Source organism: Sturnira hondurensis, unplaced genomic scaffold (assembly GCF_014824575.4).
Source record: "Sturnira hondurensis isolate 20B ecotype Veracruz unplaced genomic scaffold, ASM1482457v3 Scaffold0020884, whole genome shotgun sequence".
Lineage (NCBI taxonomy): Eukaryota > Metazoa > Chordata > Mammalia > Chiroptera > Phyllostomidae > Sturnira > Sturnira hondurensis.
The window spans coordinates 505,568-519,174 of NW_028093515.1; the positions used below are offsets into that span (position 1 = coordinate 505,568).

General features: G+C 45.8%; 1 protein-coding gene across 1 annotated transcript in view; it reads right to left on the minus strand.

Annotated features, from left to right (window-relative positions):
* Positions 1–13,607, minus strand: part of RYR1 (ryanodine receptor 1) — a 120,474-nt gene that overhangs the window by 25,304 nt on the left and 81,563 nt on the right. Inside the window, exons 84-89 of the mRNA XM_037030815.1 lie at positions 12,584–12,664; positions 8,612–8,700; positions 8,399–8,527; positions 8,212–8,316; positions 5,456–5,537; positions 3,708–3,895 (exon numbers count right to left, since the gene is read on the minus strand). Coding sequence (XP_036886710.1) covers positions 3,708–3,895; positions 5,456–5,537; positions 8,212–8,316; positions 8,399–8,527; positions 8,612–8,700; positions 12,584–12,664 — 674 coding nt within the window. The remainder of the gene's footprint in view (positions 1–3,707; positions 3,896–5,455; positions 5,538–8,211; positions 8,317–8,398; positions 8,528–8,611; positions 8,701–12,583; positions 12,665–13,607) is intronic.

Here is a 13,607-nt window from a genome sequence, read left to right on the forward strand (position 1 = left end):
CCTGGATAGTCCAGAGGGACACTTACCCATTAAAAAAATGGTAACTCGCCCTGGCTGGTGTAGCTCAGTGGATTGAGCGTGGGCCTGTGAACCACACGATCGCGGTTCGATTCCCAGTCAGGGCACATGCCGGGGTTGCAGGCCAGTTCCCAGCAGGGGACTCATGAGAGGCAACCATACATTGATATTTCTCTCCTTCCCTTCCCCTCTAAAGATAAATAAATAAAATCTTAAAAAAAAAGAAAAAAATTGTAACTGAAAATCTGATTTTACCCTTTTACCAACTTCTCCCTGCTCCCTGCCCCACTTACTTTTCTACTCTCTGTTTCTGTTTCTACACATTTGACTTTCTTTTTTAGGTTGCAAGTATAAGTGATACCATGCGGTATTTTCTTTCTCTAGCTGCCTTATTTCACTTGGTATAATGCCCTGCAGGTTCATTCATGTTGCCACAAAGGACAGAATTTCCTTTTTTAAAAAGGCTGAAAAATATTCCATTATGTGTGGGTATATATACTGTATTTTTCAGACTATANACATTGATATTTCTCTCCTTCCCTTCCCCTCTAAAGATAAATAAATAAAATCTTTAAAAAAAGAAAAAAATTGTAACCGAAAATCTGATTTTACCCTTTTACCAACTTCTCCCTGCTCCCTGCCCCACTTACTTTTCTACTCTCTGTTTCTGTTTCTACACATTTGACTTTCTTTTTTATGTTGCAAGTATAAGTGATACCATGTGGTATTTTCTTTCTCTAGCTGCCTTATTTCACTTGGTATAATGCCCTGCAGGTTCATTCATGTTGCCACAAAGGACAGAATTTCCTTTTTTAAAAAGGCTGAAAAATATTCCATTATGTGTGGGTATATATACTGTATTTTTCAGACTATAAGAGGCACTTCCCCCCAGATTTGGGAGGAAAGGGAGTGTGTCTTATAATATGAATGTAGCTTTACATTTACATTGGTGAAATATTATGTTATTAAATATTTTACTGCATTTTTTTGCTTCAAAATTTTTTTTCCTATTTTCCTCCTCTAAAACCTGGGTGTGTATTATGATCCAAAAAATATGGTGTGTGTGTGTGTGTGTGTGTCTGTACGTCCTTTGACACTTGTCCTTGTCCATGTATCCAACGACAGACACTTAGGTTGTTTCCAAACCTTGGCTGCTGTGAATAAGCTGCAATGAATTGATGTCCAAGATAATGGTTTCATTTCCTCTGGATAAATACCCTGAAGTGGGATTGCTGGATCATATGGTAGTTCTATTTTTAATTTTTTGAGAAACCTCCATACTGTTTTCCATAATGGCTGTACCAATTTTTATGATCGCCCACATAGAAAAAAATTTCTTTTTTCTCCACGTTCTCACCGAGACTTCTCCTCTCTTGTCTTTTTGATAACAGCCATTCTGACAGGTGGGAGGTGCAGCTCACTGCGGTTTCGATTCGTATTTCCCCAACGATCAGTGATGGGGACCACCTTTTACTGGACCTGGGGGTCATTTATGTGTCTTCTTTGGAAAAACATCTACTCAGGTACTTTGCCCATTTTTATTTTTATTTTCTAAAGATTTTATTTATTTATTTTAGAGAGATGGGGAAGGGAGGGAGAAAGAGAGGGAGTGAAACATCCATGTGTGGTTGCCTCTAGCACATCCCCTACTGGGGACCTGACCAGCAACCCAGGCATGTGCCCTGACTGAGAATCAAACAGGCAATGCTTTGGTTCGCAGGCCTGTGCTCGATCCACCGAGCTACACCAGCCAGGGCCCTTTGCCCACTTTGAAATTGGGTTACTGGTTTTACTGCTTTTGAGTTGAATATTTTGCATATTAACCCTTCAACAAGAGTTTGTAAGTATTTTCTCCCACTCCACAGGTTGTCTTTCCATTTTATTGATGGTTTCCTTTACCCGTCACTTCCATGATGATCCTACCAAAGATGTGGGACCCCAATTGGATTATGATGAAAACTCGGACCAACCCACCCTGAGGGATGTTGTATAAAACAACTGGCCTCTGTTCTTCAAAAATGCCAAGGTCATAAAAGACAAGGACAGACCAAGGAAGGGTCCCAAAGGAGGGAGGCTGAACAGACAGGATGTGTAAATGCAATGCCTGATCCTGGCTTGGATCCGTGACAGAGAATAAAAATGAATAGCAATTGAATAAGCTCTCCAGATAGCAGCCTTATGTCAGTGTTAATTGCCTGGTTTACATCATTATTTTGTGGTTACGTAAGATAATGAACATGTTATCAGGAGACACGTTAAAATACTTAGAAGTCAAGAGGAATCACTATAGAGCAGATGCAGTAAAAAGTTAGCATTTGGACAATCCGGTGAAGGGTATTCGGAAATTCTATGTACTGTTCTTGCAACTTCTCTATACATTTGAAGTTACCTCAGAGGAAAAGTTAATAAATGGTGAGGGGAGTGATCTGGCCATGATAATAGGACGGCTGTACCTCATTTTATAGCACCTCATGGTTACTGTTTTGTTTTTTGTTTTTGTATTTTTTTCTAAGATTTTATTTATTTATCTTAGAGGGGAAGGGAAGGAGAGAGAGAGAGAGAGAGAAATATCAATGTCTGGTTGCCTCTCATGCGTCCCCTGCCAGGAACCCGGAACTGGCCTGCAACCCAGGCATTTGCCCTGACTGGGAATCAAACTGCGATCATGTGGTTCACAGGCCCGAGCTCAATCCACTGAGCTACACCAGCCAGGGCTGTTTTTGTATTTTTAGCAAATTGAAGGTACTAGTGAAAAGATTGCTGACGGCTCAGAAGATAGTTGGCAAATTTTAGCAAAAACGTATTTTAAAAATAAGGTAGGCACATTGCTTTTTAGACATAATGCACACTTAACAGACTACAGTATAATGTGAACATAACTTTTATAGGCATGGGGAAACCAAAAAAAAAAATTGTGACTTGCTTTATTGCGACTTTTGCTTTATTGCTGTGGTCTGGAACTGAACCCGCAGTATCTCTGAGGTCTGCCTATAAAAATAATCGCTACCATCTCTTGAGTGCTCCTGTGTTCCAGGCACTGTCCTCCCTCCCAGCAGCCCTATCAGGCAGCAAATGTTACTATGCTGGCCCCATCTCACAGAGGAGGCACCTGAGGCTCAGAGCAGAGAAGTGACTTAGCTGGCGTTATATAGGGAGAGAAGGCACAGCTGGGCTGGAGGGGTTGACAGAGGCAGATAAGTGAGTGGCTGGATAAAGCTGGTTCCTGCATTTCCCTCCTACCAGCCTCACTAGGTAGACGTGCCATGGCCACTGGCGACTGCCTCTGCCATTAGACTATAAGTCTCGTGAAGGCAGGGCTGTGTCTGTCTGGGTCACTGCCATGTCCCTGGTACAGAGGAGAAACCCAGCAGATGTTTATCAACTAAATAACTGATCTCTATTTATAATAATAATATAACTATTATAAGGGAACTCAATGGTAATGGAAAAATACAACAAAGGTCAAATGAAAAATAATAATATAACTATTACGAATGATAATAGAAATAATGGTTCTCACTTGTGTTAATGCATTTCACCTTCCAAACAACTCCAAGGACTGTTTTATTCCATTTCACAGATAAGACGGCTTCTCTGAGGCTCACAGAGAAGTCTCTTGCCCAGGCAGGCAGCAAGGAAGGGCATGATTGGTGCCTGGCACCGCCACCCAGCTACCCTCCTGCACTCACCTTCTGGAAGTCCTTTTTGGAAATGAGGCCACGGGGATCAGTGACATAGTCCTGGAAGGCCTCGGAGCCCACGATGTCTTTGAGCTTCAAGAACATGTCGAAGAACTTGAGGATCATCTCCACGTTGGATGAGGATTCCACCAGCATGTCCACCATCTGCCGGGCAATCATGCCGTTCACCACATTCCCTGCAGGCAGCCCCAGGTCAGTGTGGCCCGACAGAGCCTCCTTTTTGGAGTCCCATGGCGTGCCACCCTCTCCAGCTCAAGAACTATCCATGGCTCCCCACAGTCCACTGTACTGGTGGAAGCTTCCTGGGATAGCACCCAGGCCTCCCCTCAAAGGGCCCGGGTCACTTCCTAATCTAAAACCGCATAATGTGTGGACCTTGCTGATTCTGTCTTTGTCCACCTCCCCGAAAGCTGAAGGAGTCATCAATAAAGATAATGATGGCAAAAGCTGATGGCGGCTGACAGATGTCACGCCAGCTGCTGTGCTGACATGATCTTGTCCTGCTAAGGGGAACGTGCTACTGTCTGTTATTGCAGGTGAGGAAACAGGCTCAGAGAAAGTCACACACTCCGGGTCACACAGCCAGTAACAGGGCGAGGAGGATTTGAACCTAGAGATGCATGACCTTGGAGCTCACACACCTAAGCCCTCCACTGGCCCACGGAGGCCAAGCAGGCCCCTAGACGAGTGAGGCAAGACAAAGGTGCCAGAGCAGGAGAAGCTGCAGACTGTGGCAAATTGGGGGCCCCCACTGCCCTCGAAAGCAGACCGGCTCCAGCTTCTTTTTGGTTCTTTTCATTTTCTTCTAATTTCAAATTTACATGAAGGTGCTACAGTGCAAGGGAAAACTCATATATTCCAGATTCACCAACTGGTCACACTTTGCCACATTTGCTTTCTTGCTTTATAATCTTCCTCTCTCTCCCGGAACCAGTTGAGAGTGAGCTGCAGGCAAGTGGCCTTTTCACCCCTCACCGTTTCCGTGCATGTGTCCTGAATGACATGCGCAGTTATAGCGTGGTCATCGAAATCAGAAGACTGAACTGATACAATTCAGCTATTGAATTCAGTCCACCTAATTCTTGTCATGTGAGACTGTGAACCCAGGGTCACCAAATCTTTCAATTTTTAAAGAAAAGCTGGAAATCTGATGCTTAAAGAAACCTGATTTTTCAAAGCTAATGACTAGTTACCAAAAAACTCTGAAACTCCACAGAAGGATTAGTGGTTACAACATTGTAATAGCAAAATGTTTTTAAAAACCTGAATGTCCACCAACAGAGGTATGATTAAATGAAGCATTACAACCTACACAATGGAGTACTATGCAACCATGGAAAAGAATGGGTCTGTCTACTAAATTGTTTCACTAATTAGTAATAAATTATGGTTGTTTTTAAGTCATTAAGTTGTGGGTGTGCTTGTTAGGCAGCAAAAGCTAACTGATGCATTGAGAAAACAAGTAAATAACTATTAAACGCATACATTTAAAAAAGGTATCCAGCCTGCCCACCTTTTTAGGATTTTTCTGGGGATTCACTAAATAAATGTACTTCATGTGTACAGTCCTCAGTAAGTGTCTGCTGAGCTTGTTAATGTGACTCCTCCATCAGCCCATAGATCCTGACACGGTAGCAGGTGGGGTGGAAGGTTAGGGTCTCCTGGGTCTCTGAGAGCCATTCTCAGGCTTTCTGCACCTTTGTTCCCTCCCCACATCCCCACCCACTAGAGTTTACCTTCTAATAGCGACAGTAACATCACCACCATGTCCTTCTGTAGATCCAGCAGCTCCTTCAACAGCTCGATCTGGCTTGAGTCCTAGAGACCCCACATCCCAGCTGTGTGAGGGCTGGTCTCTGCAGAGACGCCTCCCCCATTTCCAGCTGCTTCTGCTCCTCCACACCACCCAGCAGGACCTAAGACCTCCTTTTCCTCCCCTCTTACCTCCGAGGGAACCCGAGTCCAGACATGTTCCTCGGAAGCAGGGGAAGGGGCAGAGAGACAACAGTGTGGGGGTGGGGTTGGTATTTCGGGGGAAGCAGACCCAACAGGCGACATGTGGGGGCAAGGGCTGGCAGACAAGGACTGGGAGGAGTATAGGGCTCGGAGAGAAGACGCACGGGGCAGAGAGACAGAGACAGATGGGCAAATGCTGGGGTCAGAGACCCAGATCTGGGAAGGAATGAGAGCTCAGCACTGCACTTGGCTTGTGATGGGTGTGAGGCACATGCTTGTCGGATGAGTGTGTGATGGAAAAAGTGGGACTCTGGGCTCGGGAAGAAGGCTGGAAGAGGAAGACACAGCCATGTGCTTTCTAGTAAGACATTTGGGAAGAATGTGGGGACATACTGCCTCTCCTGTCACAGTGCCTTATGTAAGTAAGGCCCACAGAAGCTTCCAACACCGAGTCCTGCCTCATGGGCTGTATTTGTATTAGGTTGAGCTACATAAAATTGCCAATATGTAACCATTTTGGCCCACAAAGTAGTAATCTCATATGGTTCTACCTAATACAATGGAGGGGGAAGGGCAGCAAAGAAATGGAGTGTAAGGCTCCTTCTACCCTAATGTTGGTTCTGGAGTTGCTGATTGTAATCCTAACACTTTCCCAGAGGTCCGAAGCTCTGCATTCTGACTCTAAGATTCTACCATTCCAGGATCTGAAGAGCCTAAGGTGGGTGGGTGCCTGTGGCATGTGCCTGCCCGGTCCAGCCCTTGCTTTCCTTAATTCTACTCTCAAAGCAAGTGAGGCTAACTTCACCTTCCTGGTTCTAGAGATGAGTAAATGACCAGCTCTGGCCAATCAAAGCCTTCTTTCTCCTGGCCCCAGTGATTGGTTCAGGCTGGGCATGTGACCCAATAGTCCAGTCAGAGAAAATTGCCGGCTTTCTCATGCAATTTTTTTCCTCATGCATTTATTTCTCATGAAAGAGGGGTTCTCTTCCTACTGGAGCTGTTAGTGGGGTGCTGGGAAGCCTAGGGCACCATTTTCCCAGCCCCTGGGAAGTGCCTGCTTGAGAATGAAGCCGGACAGGAGAGAGACATTTCTGCTGACGTGACTCTACACCCTGGAACTGTGATATGAACTGGTAAGTTATTTTCCCCTCCATAAGCCACCCCTTGGCATTGGATTTCTGGCCATGGCAACCTAACCCTAGATCATGGCTGATGAATTAACTCTGCAGGGTCTAAAACTCTATGCCAGGAGTGTCCAACCTTTTGGGGTCTCTGGGACGCACTGGAAAAAGAGTTGTCTTGGGCCACACATTAAATACACAAACACTAACAAAAACTGATGAGCAAAAAAAAAAAAGTCTGTGCACAATTTCCATGATATCTGTCACAACAGATAAGAAAAAAAAAGTCCTCAGGTAATAACCCTAACTGTGCAGCGGCCCTTTTGATAACCTTTTAAAATCATCAAGCAGGTTCCAAGTTTGTGATCACTGATACAGAAAATGTACATTTCTAAATAATAAAACGTCACTGCATGTACGTTTATTTTATGTGACATTGCGACATGTAATCACAGAAAAATCTCATGTTTTAAGTAAATTTATGATTTTTTGTTGGGCCACATACATAGCCATCCTGGGCCGCCGGTTGAATGCCCCTGCTTCCACCACGATACCAACAGTCTTTAGAATTTTAAGATTACAGCAACGTTCGACTTCACCTGAACTGACACTGAGGAATCGTATTCCTAAATTCACTCCTTTCAAAAAATCAGATGACATCAGATAAGAGTTTTTGCCTGCTCTTGAGGCAACTTTGAGTAAATAAAAATGGGCTTCCCTTCCTCAAGACTTCCTGTTGGGAAATTTTAAAACAGAGTACTTGACTGCCATCTGCTGGAAAACTACTGTAATAAATACAGTGATGCATGTAAGATGTCCAGGATGTGGGTGGCGCCCCTTCAGATATTGAGCCCCAGTGCAGCGAGAATGGATATGGTGTTCGTGAAACACAAAGTCGCAAAGGGGAGGCGGTGGTGGGATAAGGGGAGCACGACGATTCTAGAAATGGGGAATGGACCTTACATTCTAAATGCCCGCTATGATATGATAGCGGTCAGATAGGCCCGCTATCTGCGTCACCTGACACAGGCAGAATAAAGCAGCAAAACATCCCTTCATCCCCAGGTCCCTAGAAGCCTGCAGATAACCTATCTCTAGGGCTGTTTGAATCTGACGACCTCATCAGAGAGAAAAGAACACCAACCAATCATAGAGGAGCTCCGGGTCAGAGGGGTGCAGACGTCAGACCAATGGAGGTGTGGCTGGGAAACCAGCCGATTGGTGGTGGCAAAGGTGGAGGCGGGGTCATGCAGAAAGCCAATCCAGAAAGAAGGTGGATTTGGCCCTGGAGAGGGAGCCCGACTGGAACATGCCAGGAGCACTTGGGCGAGAAACTGAGCGGTGGGTAAGGACTAGGAAACGGGCCAGTTGCGGGTGCCCGGAAGCGGTTGGATGAAGAACGGAGAGGCCCGAACCTGAGCTAGCTTCATCATCATGTGGGCAAACACGTGCAGGAATCCCACCACGGCGTCCCAGAGGCGGCTGTGCGCAAGGCTCTGCTGGTTCCCGGTGCAGGGGCCCTGGCGGGCAGAGGGCTGCGTGAGCGCCGGGCGGGCGCGGGGTACCGGCCTGCCCCGCCCTGCCCCAACGGGCGGGCCCTACCTGGATGTACTCAGTGAGGCTGTTGAACACCTGTTTAGCCACCGACATGGCCTTGGAAAAGTTCCTCTTGCCCTGCTCCTCAATGACATCCTTGCCGGAGTAGTACCAGTAGAAGTCGCTGATGGACTCCTGGGGGTCCGACAGGGATGAGGGGATGCAGGGCCAACGATGGCCCTACAGCCCCCGGCCCACCTGGAGGCCTCACATCCTTACCTGCAGCCGCAGGAGGTAGTCCACAGTACAGATGATGATGTTAATAGTGGTCGTGTTCCCTGTCTGTGTCCGTAGGTAGTTTTGGAAATCTAGGAAGATTAAAAGTCATTCATTCTTTGAGAATCTGCCAAGTGCTAAGGGCGGTGGTCATTTATTCATTAATACAGAAGTGTTTAAATAGAGTGCCTATTGCAGGCTACAAGGCATATAATCATTAACTTACTTAATAACTTCCCCCCCAGATTTTATTATTTATTTTTAGAGAGAGGGGAAAGAGGGAGAAACATCAATGTGTGGTTGCCTCTGGCGTGCCCCCCCCCTCCACTGGGGACCTAGACTACAACCCAAGTATGTGCCCTAACCGGGAATGGAACCCTGCACCCTTTATGTTGCAGCCTGGCGCTCAATCCACTGAGCCATGCCAGCTAGAGGGGTGGCTCTTTATCAAGCACCTACTGTGTGTCAGAGAAAGATGGAGAAACATTTATTCATTTATGAAATAAATATTTATTGAGGGCCTACTAAATGCAAGCTGTGGTAAAGGGTCATTTATTCATTGATTAGTTTCCCAAATATGGTTCTTGAGTACCTACAATGTAGTAGGGTAAATGGAGATTTCATCCTCAATTTGTTCCCAAAATGTTTATTGAATGCCTACTATGTGTTGGGGGAGATGGAAGATTGGTTATTTATGTGTTTATCCAACAAATATTTATTGAGCATCCACCAAAAGCCAAAGGAGATAAAACATTTGTCATTTCTTTGTTCATTGATTCAATATGTATTTATTGAGTATATATTGTACTATATGCTAATGGGAGATGAATGTTATCTACTTATTCTTTGATACTACAAATTTATTGAGCATGTATTATTACCAGGCACTGTTCTAGGCCCTAGAGATACAGCAGTAAAAGAAAACAAAATCCTTGACCTTATAAAGTTTATATTCTTATGTAGTAGTTTTCAGTCTTTCCTCGCTGCAAACTATGGCAGGAATTATGTTTTACATTGAGACCCAGTACATGTATTTAATCTGCAATTATATCCACATACACTTGAAACAGAGGTTTCACATATCCTTACAGTGTGTATTCTGATATTTTCTGTCTTATTTACTATAAGGAGTTTTGAACTCAACTCACTAAATCTGTAGTTTTCAACCTCTCAACTTTGGCTGTGCATTAGAATTATCTGGAGGCCTTTTAAAAAACCCCAATGCTCAGGCCCCCTCCAGACCAATTAAATTAGGGTCTGGGGGGTGAAGCCTGGGTTTTAGTATTCTTAAAGGCTCCCCAGGCATACCAATGTGCAGTTAGGATGAGAGCTATGATAAACTGATTCACGACTCTGGAAAAACGTTCTAGGGCAGAAAGTTGATAACTGTTAAAGATGGGTACTTGGGGGGTTATAAGGCCATTCTGTATACTTCAGTGTATGATAGTAACAATGGCAATACTAAATTCGTTAGTGGCAGGAGCGGTGGTGGGTAATACTGGGCAGAATGATCAGAGTTGTGATGGGGGAAGCCCAGAGGGGCTGCAGACACCCAGAGGCAGCAAAGGAGAGCTGTCAGAGAGGACCTCCCAGCTGAGACCTGAAAGATAAGTAGGAGCTGGCCGCATGGATTCCTAGCTCTGTGACCTCAGGCCTGTTATTGAACCTCTGTGTGGTACAGACTTGCCTGTGTCCCCATATGTAACACGGTGGTCTGACTAGACCAGCTCTGGAACTAAGTGAACATAGACTAGAGAGCTGTAGTGAGGTTTTTTTTTAATATTTAATTTATTTATTTTTAGAGAGAAGGGAAGGAAGGGAGAAAGAGAGAAAGAAACACCAGTGTGTGGTTGCCTCTCATGTGGCCTCCAATGGGAACCAGGCCTGCAACCCAGGCATGTGCCCTTACCGGGAATCAAACTGGCGACCATTGGTTCGCAGCCCGTGCTCAATCCACTGAGTTACACCAGCCAGGGCTGTAGTGAGGTTTTAAGACTTTGACATACATAAAGGATTTAGTACAGCACCTGGTACATAAGTGCCCAGTGGACATTAGCTGCTCTTAGAGGGCTTAAAGAAAAAAAAGGGGGTCCTTAAAGAAAGTGCTGAGGTTAAGAGCTGCACTTTGCAGTGGTGATTTTCAAAGTGTGGCTCCAGACCAGCAGAATCAGCACCTCCTGGGACCCCGTTAGAGGTGCACATTCCTGGGCTCCACCCCAGGACCTACTAAATCAGAAATTCTGGGGTGAGTCCCAGAAGTCTGTATTTTGACAAGGCTTCCAGGTGATTCTTGGGCATACCTAAGTTTGAGAACCACCTATGTAGACTCATTTGCCAAATGACCAATTCGTTGATTTATCAAGGCAATAAACATGGGCTTCAGTGCCGTCCTTTTAACATTGATTGCAATGTCATGTTGCCCAGGACGGCTGTAACAGCCCTTGAAAGGCCGTGCGCCCCCCAAAGTCTTACTTTCCACTTGACTTCCCTATGGCCACTTCACAATCACTGTATCAGGTTAAATGTCCACTTCGCCTGGCTACACGTTATAGACAAAGAATACTAAGATAGTCAAGATTTTACAAGCAAATATACAGGTTGTCTCATCCACCCTGTTTGCTAACTCCTTTGTGTTCATTGAAATCGGACTACATGCTTCAGTGGCTAGATACAGAGTTCCCCACTTGTAAAGGACCCTGTCGACTGAGAACACTGTCCTCAAGATGCGCACACATGAGACACACCTTTCGTCTGCTTCAAATCTGCTCAAGACACGCAGGGCATCTGAGATTTGAAAGATACTTCAAATACTTATATGATTTGGCTGGTGAGTGAATCCAAGAATTTAGGCAGAGAACTGGATTGCAGATTTTCTGGGAGAGAGAAATCCCCTCCAAAAGAACATTCTCATTTCCCCAAAGTCATAGACCCAGGGAATAAAATTCATTTTAAATCCCAGAGACGAATTCCACTTTAGTTGAAAGTCAAGAAGGGAAACCCCAGTTACGCAGCAGCAGAAGGGTAGTTAATAAACACCGAAGAAAAAGTAGTTACGGACCTAAGAGCTTTTGAGAAGGTAAAGCAATAGTTCACGCCCCATCCTTTGTTGAAGAGTGGGGATTAGAGATATTTACAAAACAGTTACCTTAAAGAACACTAGCCAAGTGGGGTGCAAGTTCGGTGGGAGTCAGGTTTATCATTGCTCCCATCCTTGCCGTAAAGACTGATTTCTGGGCAGTCTGTGGTCCCCTAATAACCTCCTGAGCATCACAACCACACCTTGAGTCTGATGTGGCATTGGGTAGAATGTTTGTCGGCCAGGATTTGGGCTGTCCCTTTAATGTTGTAAGCTACGTGTGCCATACAAGGTTGTATTTTCTCACCAATTATGTGTTTAATTGGTTTGCTGGTCGCCTTTAATGTGGTTAAATCGCCTGAACCAGAACAAATGTAAAAACTCTCTCTTAAAATTAGGAAAAATTGTGTAGTCGTTCCTTCTGGCAAAGTATTTTTATAAGCAAAATTAATAAGTGATTCTAATGGATTCATTGAAAAAAATGCCGCGTGGTTTCCTTTCCTCTACAGACCCAAAGTATGGAAATCTGTATTTACTCAGTTTCGAAATGTCTGTGGAAAAGTGGTATGTGGCTAATTGCTCATTTGGGCAAGTTGATTTTTGGACAGACTGGTTTCTGGCTGGGTTGCTTCTGGGAAGTTGGACTGGCCAGAGGAAGGGAACATGAAGCAAAGTGTCTGGAATCTAGAAACTTAAGAGGGAGTTAGGAAGGTGGGTGCATTGGGCATGACTGTGGCTGAATGCAAAGGATGGACAATGGGATCGAGAGTGGGGCTGGTGAGGCCAGTACTGACAAGGGGAGGCGGGGACTAGAGGTTAACTCAGACAACTCTGCCGAACTCTGGACTCTCCCCACTCCTCGGCCTCCTCTGCACTCCGCCCACCCCAGTCCCTCTCACCATTATTATGCCCCTCGCAGAGCAATTGCAGGAATCGGAACAGATCTTGAGTGAATTCGTCATCTGCCATGACCTTCTCTCCTGGGTGGAAAAGGGGGGCAGGGCCCAGAAGAGGTCAGGTACACCGAGACACAGTGTACTCGTGCACACGGCCCATGCACACTCCACGCGCAAACTGCACACGCATGCACAAAGCATAGTGGTGAGGGGAGGAGCAGCCACCACTTCAAAGACACTGAGAAGGCCACTGACATCCATAACACCAGGGGCTCCCGATCTCAGAATCCGTGACAGCAGATGGAGGCCCGAGGGGCCCTGAGTACGGAAGCTGGTGTCTCAGTGTCTTTCTACATCAGTGTCCCCCTGATGTCACCACTTATATGACGTCCAGGAGTGTCTGCTTGATCCAGCAGAGACTCCAGCAGCTGTTACCTCCCTCAGCGCTCCTCCTGGACGTGGGGTTAATAGATTATGGGGCAGGGGGTGGGGGTCACTTTCACGCAAAGGATGGGGGGGGGTGAAAGCCAGCCAATTGGAAAGCAGCTTTGAAATCAGCCAATCCAGGAGAGGCAGGGGGTGTAAACATGGACCAATCAGAACGGCCATCTAAAAGAACTCACTCAAGGAGGGAGGGGAGAAAGAGGGAAGCCTAGACAGTGAATGGACCAACCAGAGCAGGCGCCGAAGACGCGCGCGCACATACACCAATCAGAGTGGAAGCTGAGGGCAACCAATCTGGTTGGTGAATGGGAACTGCAGACCCCACCACTGCAGAGTCCCAGCGCAGGGAGCAGAATGGGTGGGAGTGGTGATCACCCCACCCCGGGACTGAGAAGCTGGGTGTGAAGTTGAAGAACATCCATCTGGAAACGGGTCTTTGCCATCTCCTCTGGCTTCTATTTTACATGTGGAGAAACTGGAGCCAACAGGAGGTAAGTGACTGGCTTCATAATCCCAGGTGTTGTTAGTGGCTAATCTGGGACTTGAATTTGGTCTCTGGACTCCGATTTTAAGACTTTCTGCG